Consider the following 19651-nt stretch of genomic DNA (forward strand, 5'->3'; position numbering starts at 1 on the left):
AAAACGCTGCAGGTGGATGGTGTGTGGGGGGGCTCATTTTGCCCCACTCTGTGGGAGCCACTGCCCACCCCCACCCAAGGGCAGGCTGGGGCCATAGAGTGTCCCTCAGCCTTCTTGGGGGAAGGCGGGTAATTGGCGGAACATGGATTTCACGGAGGCTTGGCCTGAAAACCCCTGGGTGACTCCCTTTGGCTGGGAGCCAGGAGGGGCCCCGCATCCGAATCTTGGCAACTGAAGCCCAAGGAGCCGGGGTGGGGGGTAGTGCGAAACTCTGAGCCATCTCACAGTGCTCCTCTGCTTCCCCCTCAGCCTGGAAGATGCCCCCTGTGACTCCAAGGACAATGCCTGAAGGACACCAATCCTCGCCAAGGGCCTGGCATAGTTCCCTGTGTTCCCACACTAAGCACAGACCCCATCACGCCATGGGTGACAAGGCCCTTATGGACAAAGGGGCAAAAAGCCACCCCAGGCTCCAGAACAGTTCTAAGCTGGTGTGGCTTCTTCAGCACCCCAGGAAGGTGCTGGGGACCCAGAGCTGAGGGCTGAGGCGCTGTGTGGGCCTGCTTCAGGTCCAGGATCAGTCGGAGCTGAACTATGAAAGAAGGGGTGACCTCACACAGGGGGACTAAGCTCCCCATTCCTGCTGGGCAGGGGAATGAAGTGGTGGAGCAGATGGCCAGTTCAGGAAGGGGAGAGGCAGCCAAAATTCGGCCCCTCAGTCCAGAACCCAGTGACACTTCCTGTCTCCACTGCCCTATGGATTTGGTGGGGAGCAGGGGTGCTGAACTGGCCCATGGAGGATGGACAGGTTTGGGATGGACAAAGAAAAGGAAGAGAGGGAAGTCAGCCAGGGATGGGGCTAGACCAGATGCTTGGAAGTGCCTTCTGCCTAAGGTTGAGGTCATCTCCAGGAATAGGGACCAGACAGCACAAAAAGGTGCCAGAGCCAGTGAAATCCAACTCCTTATGGTGCAGAGGGGGAAACAGGCAAGAGGGCAGAAACATACCCAGGTCACACAGTGAATAGAAGGAGGGCTCTAGACCCAGGACCAGGGACCCTTGGCCACTGTCCCCTCTACTACCTCCTCCTCTTTGTAATCCTCCACCTCTCCCTCCTCCTCCTCCCCTCTTCCCCGGGGGCACAGGACTAGGAAAGAAGGCTGTGGGTACAGCTCGTGACCCTGGGGAGGCATCCCCAGGAATGTGGCATTCCAGCAGGGACAGGTCCGAACAGGCTGTGGCTTCATACTCTGGGAAATATTTTACTCTCCCTGGGGTTCTGGCCCCAGCTTCCTCATCTCCACCAGCCTCCAATGCGGCACACCAGGATCCTCCTTCCAGGAGGCCCTGAGCTACCCACTCAGCCCTAATCTACCTCTTCCCCCTTCACTCCCCGCACCTGAGTGGGGGCGGGAGTGGGTGTGACTCAGTGGGATAACGGCAGCTGCTATATTTGAATGATTACATAAGCCAGGAGGGAGGCAACCGCACTGTGACTCCATCAAGGTCGGTAGACAAGCTGGAGCTGGGCCTGGGAGGCAGGGTCTCCTCCCTCCATCACACAGCTCCAGCCTGGGCTTGGACAGGACTCTACGAGGACCTGGGATCTGTGAGCTTGCATTGCTGGACTGCGGGGGAGGTCCTCCCTAGGGCTAACCACACTAGAGAGTCTCTGTTCCCTCTCTACCTTCTTAGAAAAATAACCCCCTGGTTTCTAGAAACCCTACGGCCAAACTTAGACTAAGCCCCAGATCCTCCCCGTGGACTCTCTCCAGGAGGAGACAGAACTGAAAACATGGTTTGTCACTGACTTAGAAAAAGAGTGCCTGCTGGGGAGGGCACTGGGCATGAAGCTTTGGCTCACCTGCACCTGTGTTCCTTCCCAGCCACACCACTTATTAGTCACCTGACATCGTCAAGTCCATGCCTTGGTTTCTTCAGCTATAAAATGAGAATATCTCCCTCCTGGGGTTCGTTGTAAGGATCAAATAAGAAAACACATGCAAAGCCTTAGCCCAGGAGGTGGGGGTGCTTCATTGTGGCTTATCAGCATTATCATATGCATCTGGCTGGAGACCGCCCAGATTGGAATGACCCCTTTGCCCCACTGACCACTGACCCGGGTGGAAGATGGGAACCCAGAGGAAAGAACCGACGTCTGAGAGTCAGGAGCCTGGCCAGACTTGCTGTGTTCCCCTGAGCAAGCCCCTGCCCTCTCTGGTCCTCGATCAATAAATGAGCTCTCAGTCGGTGAAAGACCCTCAAGGTCCCTAGCTCTGGAGCTCATGTTTGCAAGAGAATCCACCCTCCCGCCCCCCCATTAGGGATTCGTGGCTTGTGGCATTGGAAGCTGGGGTGCAAGTACAGATGGTCAGGGTGGGGGTATCCTGGGCTGGCATGAGCTGGGGGAGGGCGTCAGCACAAGGCCCATCTCCTCAGAGCCGCTTGGCAGCTCCCAGGAGGCCATGGGGGGCCCCCTAAGAGGAGGGAGGCTGTGCCCACCCAAGCTGCGTTACCATGACGCTGGTCTCCATGGTGCCAGGCACACAGGAGGAGGGGCTGACGTGACGGGATCTGGAGGCTCAGGACCTTGGGTCCCCTAGGCCTGTCCTGTCCCCATAAGACCCCGTGAGGTCCCCAACCTAAGGCCCCCAGGAGGGAGGGCAGGGAGGAAGCACAGTTCCTAATTCAGGGGGTTGAAAGAGTGCCAAGAGGACTCCGAATGACTGAGGCGCAGGGAGAGAGAGACAGGAGCAGAGACGTGGCAGAGAAGGAAGGACTGAGAAGCTGAGGAGACAGACGGAGGGAAAAGCGGGTGGTGGGGAAGGAGGACGCTGTAGTCAGGGAGTGGGATGTGCCTCCCAGGCTGACAAGTGGTGGGAGGGCTGTCCAGCCCATCTCTTTGGTCTCAGTGTTTTGAGGTGGTTGGTGGTGGGAGGACAGAGTGGAGGAGGAGGAGCAGGGTGGGGGCAATTTTCCTAGAGAGCTTTGTTGTGGGGGCGTTCAGACACGTGCCGTGCGCGAGCATATCTGGAAGTGCAGGCTGAGGTGTGCAGGGCATGAGCGCACGTGTGCGGCATGTGTGCGCCCGCGCCACTGGGTCTCCAGGGTGACAAACAGAGCAGGGGGAGCTGTAACCAGGGCAAAGAAAGTGTGGAAATTTCCACAAGCTCAGCGTGGCATGGGAGAGGGGACACACCAGTACTGGACCAGCTCGGGCTGACCGGGGGGCCCTGCTCCAGTAGCTCCTCCCCGGGCCTGTCCCTAGCTGGGGCCAAGTGACTGGGCATAGGCCCACATGTTCTAAGTATGCACAGTATGGAAGAACAATCCAGAAGAGCTTCCTGAAGGAAGTGTCGTATTGGAGGAGAGGTTGGGAGGTTCATGCCAGCTGTGCTTATGTGTATATGTGCAATAGACAGACAGACATCCCCCGGATTAGGGCCTGGATCACACTTTGGTCACAGAGCTAGCTAAAGGAATAGGAATGATTCCTTGTTCTGCTGAGGGAAGACCCCATGGAGCCCATTTGACTGGGATGTGGTTACATTTAAGAGGCAAGAAAGGCAAAGCCTCCAACACCAGAGGCATGGGGGATAGGCCCCGGGGCACTGAGCTGCACCCACAATGGGCTGCTCACTGCAGGGTCACATCACCTTGCCCCTGGCTCATGCTGTTGCCTCCCCTGAAGACACCTTTCCTTTCCCTCTTAACTCCACCTGTAAAAATCTGCTCATCTTTGTAGCCTCACCTCCTCTGTGGAGTCTTTCCTCATCAATACCCCTACCAGAAGGGCTCCCTCTCCCCCCGCCTCCAGCATTTACTTATCTGCTTCCCCTCAGTGTCCAGTAAAGCTCTGCACAAAGTACGTGTTCAAGAAGTGCTTGTTGAAGTAAAAGATATTAGGCCTGGAGAAGACTCTGGATGCTATGTCTCCCCAGACATGTTTGGGAAGGGGATTATCAAGGGATAGTGCTGGTACTTCACACATATTAGCTCATTTAATCCTCCCATTAGTAGGTACTATTAATATCTCCAAAGTAGATGAGAACAGTGAGGATCAGAAACCTCAGGAACTCAGCCAAGGTTCCAGAGCTTATACATGGGAGCGTCGGTATCTGCCCAACTAGCATCCACACCCATGTTTTTCCAAAACAGCGAGCTGTGGGCAGGGGGCTCGGGAGCCACCAGAGCACGGGGTCAGGTGAGAAAGCCTCAGCTCCAGGCCTCCTGCCAATCCCTTGGATCTGGGGGAAGGAGGAGGCAGGGCCCATCTTCCCCTCCCTTGTCCCATTGATTTCCTGCAGAGCCTGGGGGTCTCCCGAGGCCTGGAGGCCCTCCAAGGCTGCTGAACACTTTGCAGGGTGGGCAGGTTGAGCAGGAAGGAGGTAGCAGAGACAGACAGACAGACAGACAGACATCCCACCCCATCACCCAGCCCTTCCCCCCTTCCCTCCTCCCTCTCCCTCCATAATGCTCTCACCACCCAGACTGACTCGCCACAGCCTTTTCTCCCAGGGCTCACTGTGGTCCCCTGCGATCAGGCCCAGACTTGGGTCACCTGGTCCTTCTCTACCAACACCTCAACCCACCCTCACCCTGGCTTGCACCCCTCCCTACCATGGGCACCTAGCAAGGCTTCCAGTTTTCAGGGCCAGCTTGGGGGCACTTCCTCCTCCAGAAAGAGCTGCTCCCCACCCCTCAGCAGGTCTAGCTCTGGGATCTTCACACATCCTACCCCTCACCCTCCCCCCAATCCCAACCTCAAGTATGTGAATATAAACCACTCAGGGTCCCAAGAGGCCCCATTTCTAGGAATCCGTCTGACCAAGACCAGCAGAGCCTCCTGCCCTAATCCACCCATCATCTGTTGTCATTGCCATAATTCATTAAGGTTGAGGCCTGAAGGCTCCTGTTGGGACGTTGTCCCCGATCCCAAGGGAAAGCACTTTAAGTTATCATTAACTCCTGACAGTTCAGATCCCCTTTCCCAGGGAACATATGGGGCCACTTATAAGAGGAGAGAGAAGAGTTGAAATCAGGAGGGATGTGGAAGAGGGAGACCCTCTCCCACTAAAAGTGGGATTGTAGAAATGGACCCCAGGCCTGATTCAGGAGAGCTATGTGACCTTGGGCAAGTCACCTCCCTTCTCTGAGCCTTTCTTCCTCTGCCAGAAGGAGACAGTGCAGAGCACAGGTACTGACCCACAGTGGGTACTTGGAAAAGGGCTACTCTCTCTTTCCGGCTCCTAGATCATGGGAGTCCAAAGCACTCAGTGTTGCCTTCCAGAATATCACTAGTCTTGGAGTCAAAGGCAGGGCCCGTCCCTCCCCACACTCCAACAGAACAAGGCCTGGGCCAGGACAGCCACACTGGGGTCTCCAGAACCTGTTCTGGGACCAGTAACGTTGAGCTATCCGTGGCTGCCCCCTGGTGGCCTAATTGAGTCACTGCAGCCAATCCCTGAGCCTGGGCAGTGAACACTGGCCTCCTGGCATTGGGGCATTTCCAGTCTCACCCACCCTCTCTCTAGGCTTCAGAACTAGCTGGTCAGTCCAAGGTCAGATCCAGGGAAGAATTCCAGCCCCTGAGCACTTGGACAATAATCCTGTCCCAGCTGCAGGCAGGTAAGAAGGGGAGACTCAAGGGGCTTAGCCCCAGCCTGTGAAACTGGCCAGGAAACCCATTCCAGTCTGGCATCCACCTTCTCTTCTCAGGGAGAGGCTGAGCCTGGAACAACCTTCAGGTCCCCAAGACGCCATCCATACACTGGCCTTCCCCAGAGCTGGATCCTATTAATCAGAGGTCATGTGACCCATCTCCACCCCCTTTGCCCAGGCCCCATTGGCTGAGGCTAAGGTTGGGAGGTCAGCCTGTCTGCCTGCTGAGCCCCTGGAGAGAGGCCGGTAATGAGGCTCTAGGCAGAGGCAGGAATGTGGTGTCTGGCCCCTTCCCAGGGAGTCCCAAATAGGTCTCTGAACAGCTCATTATCTCCCCCACTTGCCAGGGCCTTGTCTTCTTGGAGGAGACAACCAGGCAGTGCCCAGTGAGGGCAGCCTCCTGGGGTAAGGCAGGGCCCACCTCTGAAGGGGCATGCATAGGCATCAAGGGACACCTGAGACTCTTCTTCCTAATTTAATAAAGCTCCTGTGACTCTGTGACCTTGTGTCTCAGAGCGGCTGGTGGGCGGCTGCCCTGAGTCCCTCACAGGCTACACCCAGGCCCTGGACCAGACTCTAGACTGCAGCAGGGAAAGGGACTCGCTCCAGCTGGGGTCTGTCCTGGCCAGGGTCAGGACCAGCCTTCCCCAGCCTGGCTGCACAGGCGTGCAATGGGGATGGATGGAGCTGGGCCGGGGCTCTGCCTGGGGCTAAACAGCTCAGGACCCAGGATCCCCCCCAGCTTCACGGCACTAGGCACTCACCTCTGGGCCTCCTGAACTCCTGGCCCCCCCTACACCAGAACACCTAAAACCCCCATCCAATCACAGGCCTCAGCAACATAGGATAAAATATACAGATATATTTATATTATCAAAAGGCCCCCAAAGTGGGGAAGGGGCACCAGGCAGCCTGGGCCCTCCCAGTCAGCCTAGACTGGAGGGGGTTCCTGAGGTCCCCCAGGCCCAGCTCTAGGCTCCACAGAGACATACCCAAGAGCTCCCTCCCCATCCCAGCTGAGTGTTCCTTTAGAGCATCCACTTTTTGCTGTTCTGGAGTTTGGGACAAGGGGGTGGGCACCCTTCCAGCGGGGCCCCAGGGCCTTGGGCCTCTGCAAGGATGGTGGCCCCCAGAGTTCCTGACTGACACCCATCCCATCTCTCCAACCCCTCAAACTCAGGGTGGGTGACTCCCCTGGACAGGGGAGCAAGGCCAAGCCAGGAGGGCTGAGCACCTGGACAGAGCCAATGAGGGGTTCCTCCTCAGGCAGACCCTGCTGCCCTCTACTTCCTGGCCAGGGAACCCGGTGCTGCAGTCAGGATGTGGGGTGTGGGGGGGTGCAGCTTCCTCATGCGCCCCCTGCTGGCTCACACCGGGCACGTAGGGCATGAGGGTGTCGGAACAGGAAGGCTTCATGGCAGCAGAGTCCCAGAGGAAGGGGCTGCTCAGGCCACGCGCTCAGACGTTGCGGAGGAGCTGTGGGAAGGCACAGAAGCCCAGATTCCATAAGCACTTTGTGAAAGTTCACAGGGGCCGGCGGCCACTCTGTAATGGTGGCCTGGGAGTGCTCAGGTCAGCTGGGGTCCCCCAGGGCCAGGCAAAGACGGGGCTCCTGTGAACTACGCCAACCAAAAGAGCCTGTCAGGATCGGTAGGAGGACGGAGGGAGGGGGCGGGGGGGCAATCAGGAGAAGTGGAGAGGTGACTCAGGTGGACAGTGGACCCAGCCAGGCCCCGGCCCTCTGCCCACAGGGGCTGAAAGCCACTCACAGAAAGCGGGTCCGCAGCAAAGGCGGCCACACTCCGGCGCATCTCGTTCTCACTGCCACGCAGGGGGATCAAGGACACGCTGCCCAGTCGGACCTCAGGCACTGCCCGGGACACACGGGAGGGCTCCGAGGGCCACACCAGGCCGTCGTGCTGGGGAGCAGATAAAAGGAAGGCACTCAGCTCACCTGGACGTTCAGCTCCGGGCCCACCCGCCCTTCCCAGAAATGCCTCCAGCTATGAGCTGAGGTGACACCCTCAGCTTTGATCCTAGTCGGTATGAGAAGCAGCTGTGAGAGGAGAACATGACTGTATCCCTGGCAAAACGCAGCCAGTGATGTTACTCCACAAACTCCCACCTCCAGGTCCACAGACTGCTCCAAGAATGCAACGCCAAGACAACCGTTCTAGAGGAACGTGTGTGTGCCTCCTTTCACCAGGAACCGAGAAATCCACCTGTTACCCTTTAGGCTTGACTACCAGGAAGCTCAGAGCTAAAAGGACTCAGCTTAGGGCCCTGGTACAGTTCTGTCTCCCTTTTCCCCAAACAATTCGGAGCTCTCATTTAAAATTTATGGCTGGAGTCCACCCCCCTCCCCCAACCCCAGCCCGGCGCTGGCTCCAAGCCCTTCCTAGCCTGTTCCCACCTGGCCCACTGCAGCGGCCACCTGACTCCCTCAGGTCCTCCTCTCCTGCACGCCGATTCCAGAATGAGCCCTCGCCGACGCAAACCTGCACACCACTTTCTTGCTTCAAACTCTCCCTTCACACTGCTGACTAGGTCAAATTCGGCTTCCTGGGAATGGCCTTTAAGGCTCTTTGAGATCTGGCTCCTGACTCCCTCCTTTCCAGCGTCAACTTCTGGCACTCCTGACTTCTCTCTTTGCACCCTGCCGGGCAAGCTGTAGTTCTCTTGCCATGCCTTTGCATCAACTGTTCCCTCTGCCTAGAAGCCGCCCCCCACCACCGCCTTTGCAGGGTGAAGGCTTTGTCATCCTCAGACTCAGCTCCCGAGACACCCCCTCCCTGCCGCCTTCCCCACCCACCCGCCACCTCCCCCAGGTAGGGTCCCCGGGCTTTTCTCTGTCTCCACGCGCTGATCACACCAAGCTATTGAACAGGCCACTTCGAGGTCTGCGTTCCCTTCCACCTGGGGAGTGCGTGAGGGTGGGGGTCTGCACCCTCTGTCTCTAGCATGCCTGGCTTGGGGCTGGACCAGTGTGGCCTCCAGGAAGGGCTTACTGAGTGAACGAACAAACAAATGAGTTAAAGGCAACTTAAAATCTCCTTGAAGCAATTGGTGGCCTATATAGTGAAGAAACAAACATACCCATTGCCCAGAAAGGAAGCCTCCCAGGACCCCACCCTCCACCTGGTACCTGCACAAAGAGGAAGGTGGCAAACCACTCCCGGAGTTCCATCTGTGTCTCACAGCAGAGGTACCTGCGGGGTAGGGCACAGATCTGGACACTGCCAAGGCTGAGCAGGGAACACCCTGCCTGTCTCCCCAGCCCAGGGCCTCGGGGCAGGGCACAGATGTGGACAGTGAAGGGACCCAACCAAAGGGGACACGCAACCATCCCTCCTCAGCCTGGGGTCTCAGGCCAAGGCCCTCACTCACCACTGCTGCTTCTCATGCTTCTCAGTCTCGTGCACCACTGTGAAGCCCCAGCTGCAGGGGAGGGGCAGGTGGAGTCACTTGCCAGCCCACGTAGGCCTCCCAGCCCAGGTGCCCAGGACACAGCCAGGGAGCAGAGGTCAGGGCCTTCTTGCAAGCACAGCACATTCTGGCCACTGCCTCTTCCTCTCAGCCCGCACCAGCCTCCCAGGCCCCTAGCTCCCCACCCCCACCCCACCCCCAGGCCTGCCCTAGTGCCTGCGAGACACCGAGGCACGGCCTGCAGGAGGAGAGGAGAAAGTCAGGAAACCAGGTCTGGCGGCTGCAATTAGTAACAATAATGGTTGGCCATGCATCACTTTCCATCTCAAAAACATACAACCGCCCTCTGAAACAGGTGTACCATTGTTTTCTGCCTTCTACAGATGTGGGAAGTGAGGCACAGAAAGGGCTCAGAGGTAGTGGGTGACAGGATCTCAATCCAGGCCAGTGGTTCGCAAACACGAGCAAGCATCGGAGTCCCCTGGATGGCTTGTTAGCACACAGACTGCTGGCCCCACCCCCAGGGTCCATGATTCAGCAGGTCTAGGGTGGGACTGAGAGGCTGGGAGACCATACCCTCAGAACTATGGTACCAACCCCTGTCAAGTTCAAACCACCAGCCGCCCCCCCCGCCCCGAATCAGTTCTGAGCTCTCACAGGCCCCAGCCCCAGCTCACCAGGTGGGTGGCCGCAATTTCTTCTTCACTCCCAGGTAGACTTTGAGACTCCTGACAGGCCACTCCTTCTCAGGCCGGTGACTCTGGGATGGGGGAGGGCAGGGGGACGGCACTCAGTCAGTCGGGGCAGGAACTGGGGTCACTGTGTACCTCCCACCTCCCTCTCCCCAGCCCTCTTTGCATCCCAGCACAGGGAACCTCCTCCAGGAAGCCTTCCAGACAAAGCCCTTCCTGTCCATGATCCAGCCCAACTGAGCCCCCCAGGCCTCTCTCCCTGCAGCGGCATCAGACAGTCAACCCTCAGTCCCCGCGGCGGCGGTCCCCACGGCGGCTGTCCCCGCAGGACGACACAGAGCAGTGATCCCCAGGCCCTCCCTGCTGCCCTGCAAACCGGAGAATGGACTCGCAGCATCAGCTGACCCAGACTGTCTGTGGAGGGAGAAGTCTGCACATCACCCTCCGCACCAAATTGAATGAGCGTGTAGGACCTGAGAGCCCCAGCCGGCTGCTTTGGTGCGTCTGTCTCTGGTTATTCATTCCTCACCCCTCTCCACCCCACGGAGGCTCCAGGGTTGACTGTGTGAACAGCTACTAGCTCTTGGGTTCCACCAGGGGAAGGCTCATGACTCACGCTGAAGCAGGATGGCTCTTTGGTAGACCAAAGGAAGAACTTTCCAGTGGTCTAGGTCAGGCAGGGAGAGACTGATGTACTGGGGAGGGGCAGCAGATCACTGACAAGCACACCTCTGGCCCCCTCTCTGCACATGGGTCTGGCCTTGGAAGGAGCAGGCTGGCCCCAAGGCAGAGGTATGGGAGCAGTGACCCCCCCCCCCGCCAAGGAAGAGGCGGATTGGGAGTCAAGCTAATGAGCCTTCCTCTTGCTTTGGGGGCCACCTGCTCCAAGCCCTGCCCCCACCAGGCACCCCAGGCAGCAGCCGGGTGCCAGGGTGGATGGTAGGGGAGGGGACTCACTTACAACCAAAACTGGGGGTCAAAGACTGAGCCACCTCCACCCTGCTCCCACCACTGCTCCCAGCCACCCCCAGGCATGGCTCCACAGGGGACTAGAGGATGGCCAGGGAGATGGAAAGTTTCGGGGATTGGTAGACTCCCTGTGAGGCTGCAAAAGGATGGGCTGCCTAGGGATGAGGGGAGACTTGGGTGCTATCAGAGGGGATATCGCTTAAGAGGACTTACTAGGACCTACTGCCCTGCTTTTACCCTGATCCTCCCTGAGAACCAAGGCCCTGATGGGGAAACCCTATGTCTCCCACACATAGCATCTGACCTGACAATGGCCATGCGCCCAAGAAGGCCTGGAGCAAACTGGGCTGCAGGCAGGAGGACACGGGGCAGCAGGATGGGAAATCAGGCTGCGGAGACCGGGCAACACGGTGTGGGTGAATACAACAAGGAAGAAAACCTCCATGCAGGCAGGGAAGAAGCCAGGCCCAGAGCACTGAAGACGTCAGACGGCAGGTTGGAAGGAACCGGGTTATGGGGGTGAAAAGACTTGAGACAGGGGTCGTGAAAGAAATGGGTCTGCGGGCAGGGAAAACAGCAGGCTCGGGGCAGGACAGGGCGGGGGGGTGGGAAACCAGGTTGCAAGTATGCAAGGCAGCAGGCTGAGGGAATGGAAAGCAGGCTGAGGGCCTGGAAGAAGTTGATCTGTGGGTGCCAGGAAAAGAGAACCAGAAGCAAGGGGTAGAGTGAGCTTCAAGTGGAAGCAACAGGCTCGTGGGTGTGACACAGGAATGACGGCGGTTCCAGTCAGGGTGTGGAGAGAGCTGTGGGAATCAAGGAATTCAAACCAGGCTGTGGCTCCCTGAGAATTCAAAAAAAACTCCTCAGACCTCCACTTCCTCAGGCTCTGGTGTGTGCGGGCGGGCGGGGGGGCGGGGGCGGCGTATGCGTGGCGCCCATGTGACAGGAGAGTGGCTGAGGCGGGGAGGGGGACATCAGTCAATGTGGGACTTCGTTTCTAATCAAACAGCTCATGTTTCCAGCATCGCTGAGGTATGAGGTCACTGGAAGAGAATAAAGTTCACCCCTTGATGCTCAAAGACCTCTGCTGGAACCAAGATTTTTCAAGAATGTGACTCTCCAAGGTGTTTAACAATGGAAAGATGCCTGGGAAGAAGCATCTTCCATTTACATATCCTGAATTGCCGGGTACTGTCCCAATTTCAAATATTTCAAATACTCGATCTGTTGTACCATAAATCAGTAAATACCAGAATTACCAACACCTCAGTAGCCCAACCACACCCTCCTGGGGCTTTGTCAGGGCGGAGGGGCTGGCTGCCATTCGGAGAGCACCACTTGGCCCTGCACTGAGCAGCCCAGCTGCTGAGGCCTTGATTCCTGTTATTTCAGGGAATAAAGAGCTTAAACTCTGATGCTAACAAATCTGGGTTTGAATTCCAGGCTACCATCTAGAGACTGCCTTAGGCAAGTCACATGAAGCCTGTTTTCTTGCCTGTGAAATGGGGACAATATCCAATATCCCTCCTTGCAGGACAATAACGAGATTACGTGTCCTAGTACGTGGAGGGCTGGGCACCCAATCGAGCTTGATAAACATTAGATCTTTTTCTTTCTTCTAAGTCTCCTGCTTCTCCCCTCCGTGCTAAGGGATCAGCAGGTGCTTTTCCAGGTGCCTCGGCCATCCTTCTCCTCTGCCCACAGTGATGGTCTTGCTCTGAGCCAAGGGGCTCATATAAAGAGGGGATCAGGGATATAACATGCCAGAGCCAAGGGAGACTGACTGGAGGGGTGAACAGACCCAGAAGTAAGTAATCATAGAGGGAGGCAAAGGAGAGAAGAGAAGGCATCCCCCACAAGGGTCTCTAGGAGCCCAGACTGCATTAAGAGAGGTATAATGTGCAAAGAGAGGGAGGTGAGGGTCCTAGTCTAGCTGCTCTGCTCCCTCCGTGGCAGCTAGGCCTGTCTAGTGGACTCAGGAGAGGCAAGGGGCAGGAAGGGCAGAATCTCTGAAGCTGACTGGTAGAGACAGCTCTGGGAGCTCAGGCTAGAATCCTGGGCTTGGAAACACATTTCTGCTGCCCACCTCTGCAGACATCTATGCTTTGTGGCCCCTGAGGCATAGCTGGGACCCACAGGGCCATCATAGGAGGCAGGTTCTCAGCAAGACTCGAGGAAGGGCCTTCTCCCAGGCAGAACTATCCCTCTAGGAACAGCGCAGTCCCGAGGGAGGAGTGGATAAGCTCCCGTCTCCCAGGGGTGTGCACGTAAGGGCTGGCAAGCAGCCAGGGAGGCTGAGCAGGAACTCCTACCCCAGGTGGGATTATACCACAAGCCTAGGCAGTCCCAGCCCAGCCTTGTAGGATCAGGGCGGGGCCGGGGGGAGGGCACAGGCGTTCTGATAGGCTGGAAACTCTCTGCAGGGTTGGAAAGATGGCTCCAGGGCTGGTGGAAGATGAGGATCAGACTCTAATTCAAACCTGGGGGCCTCCGCTCCTGGCTCCACAGCCTCCACATGGAGTCCTCTGGAAAGCTACAAAGCATCACACTGATGGGGGTTCTACCCTGGGGAAAGGACTCTGGGGCAGGGCTGGCGAGGAAGGGCAGGAGCTAGGCCACAAGCCACAGGGTGGGAGCCAGTACTGACTGGCAAGGGGTCAGGGAACCATGCCTGGGGATGGCCAAGAGCCCTGGCTGTGTCCCCACGCTCCCACCAGGCTCGCTTGGCCCCCAGGCGGTGTAAGGAAGCTGGCAGTTGGCCCACAGCTACTCACGGTCTCAGGGGCCCCGCTCCACGGCCTCTGGCTCTGTTTGATAGAGGATCAGGGTTATGGAAGAAGGAGGTCCAGGTCCAGAGCCAGGACAGTGTGTGCAGTGGTGGGCTGTGGCAGGTACGTACAGAAGATGTGGGAGGCAGGGTGCCAAGATGTGGGAGGACACCTGGCATGTGGACAGAGTGGGCATGGAGGAGGGACAACCTGTGAGGTGGCGGGGCCTACAGGGGCCGCAAGTGGGGACTGTCACCATGTAGCATGTTCTTGCAGGTGCCACAACAAGGAACAGGCGCAGGCGAGGCTGCATGAGCCTGATGTGATGGCACCCAGGTGCTAGAGCCTGGTGGGGCCACGGGGCACAGCAAAGTGGCCACCGAGGGCCATCGCAGAAGGGTCCCGAGAGTCTCTAGCTCTCCCCCACCACTGTGCCATCCCCCTGCGCCCCATGACGGGGATGCGCCCACTGACAGACACTGGCAAATGTTTGTGAACAGGTGTGTGAGCACACCTGGGTGCCAGTGTTCATTGCACGGCTGGACCCCTGGGGTCACTTACCCGGATCTCCTTGTAGAGCCGAAGGCAGCTGCTGTTCAGGATGAAGTATCGATCATGAAAGCCACCTGAGGGCAGGCCCAGACCCAGGAGGCTACGGTCCTCACGGAACTTCATCATGCCGTGCTTGGTGTCACCCACATGGCTGGCTGGGGGGAAGACTGGAGTGGGCATGGGCTGCCCCGACCCCCGGCCCAAGGACACGGACACCCAGCGGAGGGTCCCAGGATGAAGAAAACCACCCCAGCCTGTCCCGACCACCAATGAGGCCTGACCGCGAGGCACCCTCTGCCTGAGTGGCTCCTGCCGAGCACCAGCAGCTCCCACCCAGGCCCCAGATGAAGGGACCCACCAGCCTGCCCAGCCCTGCTCCAGAAGAAGGGACCCACCAGCCTGCCCAGCCCTGCTCCAGATGAAGGGATCCACCAGCCTGCCCAGCCCTATGGGCACAGCACCCCCCCCCCCACACACAGGTGCACCACCTACCCAGGTACAGCAGCATGGCCTCCATGGACTGGTGCTTCTTCACCACCAGGTAGCTGTCTGTGCCCAGCCCGTGCAGGATGGGCAGCACCTTCTCCGCAAAGTGCAGGGGGCGCTCTGGGGAGAGGTCACACCTGCTGTTACCACGGGGCCTCACAGCACCAAGGCCTAGCGTGCACGTGTATCACCTACATGTCCACGGGCTCCGTCCACTCCCAACGCCTACTAGCACCGTCACATGCCACCAGTAGGACCGCCCTTTCCACCCCCAAGCTTCAGGCTCGACACATCTGGCTGGGACCAAAGCTGCTCCAACCCACATGTCTAAAAGCAAGCCAGCGATCCTTCCTGTGTGTCCCCATCAAGGAAAACACCACCCACCAAACCACTCAAGCCAGAAACAAAGCCTCCCCATCTTCCCTCCATATGTCGAATTTCTTTGCTCCTGTCCATCATTGTTGCCACACTGGCCCATGTTACCATTTGTCCTTGGACTAATGCCGTGGCCTTCCATGTGATCTCCAGCGTGTGTCTCATTCCCTGCCCCCACTCTCCCTGCCCAACAGCAAGGAACAACCTCTCCAAACTCCCATCCCTAACCCTTGCATCGTGGTCAGGCCCGGTGGCCGCCTCTGTCTCCGTCTCCAGCCCCACCCCATGACACGACCCCTTCACTGCCACCTCAAGCTCCTCGAAAGGGTGATGTCCGTGGCTACCCCAGGGCCTTTGCCTGTGCTGCTCCCACTGCCCGGAGGCACTTTTCTTCCCCCTTTACCAAGTAACTCCTACTCATCTTCACCTCCCAGCGCAGGGACTCCAAAGCTGGAGAGCCTGTTACAAACTCCAGTGGTGCTGTGGCCCTTTCCTGCACCGCAATGATCACAGCCTTAGTTGTACGATTATCACAACGATCACGGCATTCATGTCCCTTCCAGACCACGCTAAACCCCGCGAGGGGAGGGACGGTGTGTCTGGCTCCCGAGCCCAGTGGCTGGCACTCAACAAATCAGGGGAACAGATACACCCTCATCCACCACTGCTATTCAGACCATCCTTCATCCTAAAATGCCTTTGTCACCCTCTTCACCACCATGGCTCCCTCACACCGCCGTCACCACCACCCTCACAAACACCACCACACCCCACCCCGCCCCATCCCTCTCGCGTGGTCATCACCACTACTACTCCCTTCATCGCCAATCCCATTAACAAATTCAGCACCGCCCCCCTCGCAAGCAACACCATTCTGACACCGAGAAGGCATCGTCATACCTCCTCCACTGCCCTTCCCATCAGCCACATTACAGCCATCCCCTCAACCCCTGCCAGCACACTATCACCGCCGTCACCGAGATAAGTGGGACAGCAGCATCCATCCTCCAACACTCCCTTGGCCACCACTGTCGCCACACTGTGGGCTGCAGCCCAGACAGGTACGGGCCATGCCATACTCTGCCCCAACCCTGGTGGCCACCCACCTGCCTCTTCCCTCTCATTGACCTCGAAGCAGGTCCAGTAGTCCCTCTCCCTGATGCCCACATTCCTGCGATCCAGGATCTCCAGGGTGAGCTCCTCAGCTGTCATGGATGCCGGGATCTGCGGTGGCAGAGAAGGAAGAGGTCAGCCCGCCCCCCCCACCCCTGCCCCTGCTCTGCCCCAACCTCACTGTGTGATCCAGGGGCTGAGCCCAGCCCTCAGGTCCTCTAGAGTCCTGGGATGCTGGGGGAGTGTCTCTAAGTGCTCCTGAGGAGCTGGGTAGGAAGGAGGCAAAGAGATGGGCCCTGGCACCAGCCACATACAGGCTCCAAAGGAGGGATCCCCCTTGGGATGGAAGCTCTGCTCCCCTGGTCACCTGAGCCTATGCTTGGCCCAACCTGACTTTCCTGGTCCCCTGGCTTCTAGGTCCCTAGCGCCCACCTTGATATGCTGTTCTGTGTCTGCCTTCTTCTCCTCCAGGTACACTGTGCAGATGAAGTCACCGGCATGCTGTGAGGAGACAGGGCTGAGCTAGAGGTCTGGGCAGTGGGTGCAGGCAGCTGTCCCAAGCCCCCTCACCCAGGCCCTGTCTTTCACCTGGGTCCCACTGGCAGTGCCAGCCACACGCATCTTCACAATGGCAGTGATCTCCTCCCGCTGCTTCCTCAGCTCCTCCTCATCTACCTTCGGGGCGGGGGGGAGACACAGATGATCACTGCCATGCAAGAGGCTCATCCCTGCCCTCCACTGCCCACTGGCCAAGGACGCACACTGAACACCACCACGTAGTGGCTGATGAGGTCTTCCACCACACGGCCAGCCTTGTAGTCCTGCCCATCGGTCTGGAAGAGTGTAGGCCCAAACACAATAGCCAAGTTGTGTGTGTTCATCTGGTTTGTGTCTGAGAAGCACTGGACGCTGGACAGGGGAAGACAGAAGGCTTGAGTGAGAAGTCCAGTCCAGAACCTCCCCACTTCACCTTCCCAGTTCCAAGCAGGTCCATGACTGGCTCCTGGAGTCAGGCCAGGGAAGGTCTTGGTCAGAGTGCACCACTAGTTAAGGGGAAGTGGGAATAGTCTTTCTGGCCATGTCTTGGGTCCTGGGGAGGAATAGAGCTGGGAAGCTGGGAGATGTGGCCAAGGTCCCCTGGGTCCTAGGTGAAACTTCCTCTACTCCCCAACCCCCCCAACCCCCTGCAGGAAGTAGGTTGGGAGACAAAGTTCCAAGATCAGGGCACATCAAAAGTCAACATTCAGTTCCCAAGGCCTACCTGGTTCTGAGGAGAGGACAGTTGGCCAGGTTGGGAGTAGAAGAATCTTTCCCACCCCATCCCCCCAGAGCCATACAATAGTACATTCCTCACCAGTACAGGTGGCTGATAAGGGCCTTTACTGTGGCACGGTTGACTGGAGGCAAACGAGCCAGGAGCTCTCTGTACCTGGAGACCTTCTTCTCCTCATCCTCAATCTCTGGGTGGGGAGAGATATATCAGGTCAAGAAGCCCCCCTTCCCCCAGAGCCATCTCCCCTGTCCCACCCCTCCGGTTGCTCTGCCTCTCATCCCAGGGGACAGCACTTCCTGCTTCTGTTTAGAGTGACAATGGAAGGAGCAGCAGAGGAAGGGAGGGGAACTGGAGCTTGTCCCCTGGGCATGCCTCGTCCAAGCGTCCAAGCGCATGGATGGGGAGTGGAAGGGAGGGAATCCTGGGATGGGAGTGGCCCAGCCAGCAGCACTAGCCTGGGTCTCGGGCTGGACAAGGACTGTGGGGCCCACCTGAGGTGTCCAGCCAGGCCAGGCGCTGGGCGCGAGTGAAGAGCCCATCGGGCAGGTCTCGCAGGAAGCGCTTGAGTGCTGAGGAGACATCGTCCACGTGCTGCTCCCCCTCCTTGAGGCGCACAGACCGAGCGTCCTGCCGCAGACTCTCCAGCAGCCGCTGAGTCTTTGACGTCTGCCCACACTTGCGGTAGATGCCCTCCGACGTCAGGCCTGGAGAGGGGTGGGACTGAGCCGGGGGCGGGACCTCACAGCTACGGCCAGGGCGATCCTGGGAAGGCGGGGCTTGGCCTGGAGGGGGCGGGCAGGAGGGCAGTCTCGCTGGGTGGGGCGGGGCCTGTGTCACAGGGGCGGGGCTCACCACACTGCGTGATGTAGTCCACACAGCGGTACACAATCACGGGGATATCTGAGTCTCCGAGCTGCTGCTCCGACAGCGTGTCCCCCGAGCTGGCCGCTGCTTTCTGGATGGCCCCCAGCCAGCCCGTGAAGTCCAGCCGTCGCTCCCCCTGGATGTACAGCGTCCTGGGTCGGGAGGGAGAGTCGGTCACTTGGCGGCTTACCCCTGCCCGAACCCCCCCTCAAGCCTCTCAGACTTTTCCAGGCTTCTCAGAGCCCCCCAGGGAGTCCAGGGCTCACCTCCTTCGCTCCACCAGCACCAGCACCTGGTTCTCGCTGTCCCCTTGGACGGCTGTGGAGGGGCCGGTCGAGGTGAGGCCCTGTTCATGGTCCCCAACCGACTCCCTCCTGAGGCTCTCTGGGTACAGAGGTCCCTGGGACCCACCCCCCAATACATGAGTTGCTGAGATATACCCCAAGGACAGGAGAGGACATAAGAGGGTAGGCTGGCTCCTTCTAGCCAGGCCAGGGTAGAGTTCAGACTTCCAGGGAGGGGCTGGGGGCCTGGGAGCCCAGGATAGGGTGCCCTAGAAGTTAGGGGCCCAGGGATGGGTCCACGCACAAAGCTCCTGCAGTTTCCGAAGTTGTAGCGGCTCCTCGCAGGGTCCCTCTGGGAAGACAGCATGGAGCTCAGAGCCAGTGAGGGAGAACCAGCCCTCCTGGGCCCGCTGTAGGCTCAGGCCAGCTTTGTAGGGTAGGCGCCCAAGCCGCTCAAAATCCCGGGCCAGCAGATCTTCAGCCAAGGGAGGTATGAATGCCTAGTGTGGAGGCCAGGAGAAAGGGAAGGTAGCCGAGGAGACTGCATCAGCCAACAGCCCTGCCTGCCCGGGACCCTCCAGCTCTTTGGCTTGTGGGCGCATGCCAATTTCTCACCCAGCTATCTCCTCTCTCTTCCCCAGGGCAGAACCCAGCACAGTTCATGAACTCAGGTATCATGCCCCACTTCATACCCACTCTGATGTGTCCTCCTCTGGAAAATGTTCCCAGACACCTTCAGGGATGACCCTCCTCTGCCCTCTGTTGCAGCACTGATAACTGTATTGTTGCTGTCTGGGCCCCATCTGTCTCCCCCACCAGCAAAGGAACCACCGAAGAGCCAGGACCAAGACTGGTTCAGCTGGGTGCCCAGGGCTCAAAGGACTGACCATCAGAAGGCTCACAGATGACTGATCAAGCAAATAAGAGTCACAGGCCCTCACAGCATAGGGGGACCCCGTAGGGCACCTGGCTCTGGTCCCCAGGGGAGAGCTCTGCAGTCTCCTTCTTCCAGAACAAGGAGCTCACTCCCTCTGGAGTCAGTACTGTCCATCCTAAGATGGCTCTGTCTGTTATTCATTATTAAACATGTATTGAGCACCAATGGAGTGCAAGGCCCACAGCCCTTCTTCCACAGGTCTCCTGACCTCCCAGCTAGGGGACTGCAGATTATGTCGGGCCCTTGGCCCA

General features: G+C 58.5%; 1 protein-coding gene across 5 annotated transcripts in view; it reads right to left on the reverse strand.

The window, feature by feature from the left end:
* Positions 1 to 6508: 6508 nt before the first annotated feature.
* Positions 6509 to 19651, reverse strand: part of ARAP1 (ArfGAP with RhoGAP domain, ankyrin repeat and PH domain 1) — a 62136-nt gene continuing 48993 nt past the window's right edge. For 3 of the 5 annotated variants that reach the window (XM_028115857.2, XM_028115855.2, XM_028115856.2), the window contains 17 exons: positions 18768 to 18963; positions 18446 to 18497; positions 18168 to 18331; positions 17807 to 18019; positions 17397 to 17502; positions 16804 to 16951; positions 16631 to 16717; positions 16475 to 16543; positions 16036 to 16153; positions 14561 to 14674; positions 14078 to 14223; positions 13523 to 13555; positions 9765 to 9847; positions 9049 to 9099; positions 8807 to 8870; positions 7431 to 7580; positions 6509 to 7137 (listed from right to left, as the gene is read on the reverse strand). In XM_028115857.2, the coding sequence (XP_027971658.1) occupies positions 7120 to 7137; positions 7431 to 7580; positions 8807 to 8870; positions 9049 to 9099; positions 9765 to 9847; positions 13523 to 13555; positions 14078 to 14223; positions 14561 to 14674; positions 16036 to 16153; positions 16475 to 16543; positions 16631 to 16717; positions 16804 to 16951; positions 17397 to 17502; positions 17807 to 18019; positions 18168 to 18331; positions 18446 to 18497; positions 18768 to 18963 (1812 nt within the window). In that variant the 3' untranslated portion in view covers positions 6509 to 7119. Of the gene's footprint in view, positions 7138 to 7430; positions 7581 to 8806; positions 8871 to 9048; positions 9100 to 9764; positions 9848 to 13522; positions 13556 to 14077; positions 14224 to 14560; positions 14675 to 16035; positions 16154 to 16474; positions 16544 to 16630; positions 16718 to 16803; positions 16952 to 17396; positions 17503 to 17806; positions 18020 to 18167; positions 18332 to 18445; positions 18498 to 18767; positions 18964 to 19651 lie in introns of those variants that run through there. The other 2 variants (XM_028115858.2, XM_028115859.2) reach the window with 2 other exon arrangements.

The sequence above is a fragment of the Eumetopias jubatus genome, unplaced genomic scaffold, assembly GCF_037043125.1.
Source record: "Eumetopias jubatus isolate StellerSeaLion01/CBP00866 unplaced genomic scaffold, mEumJub1_p1.0 scaffold_13, whole genome shotgun sequence".
NCBI classification, from domain to species: domain Eukaryota; kingdom Metazoa; phylum Chordata; class Mammalia; order Carnivora; family Otariidae; genus Eumetopias; species Eumetopias jubatus.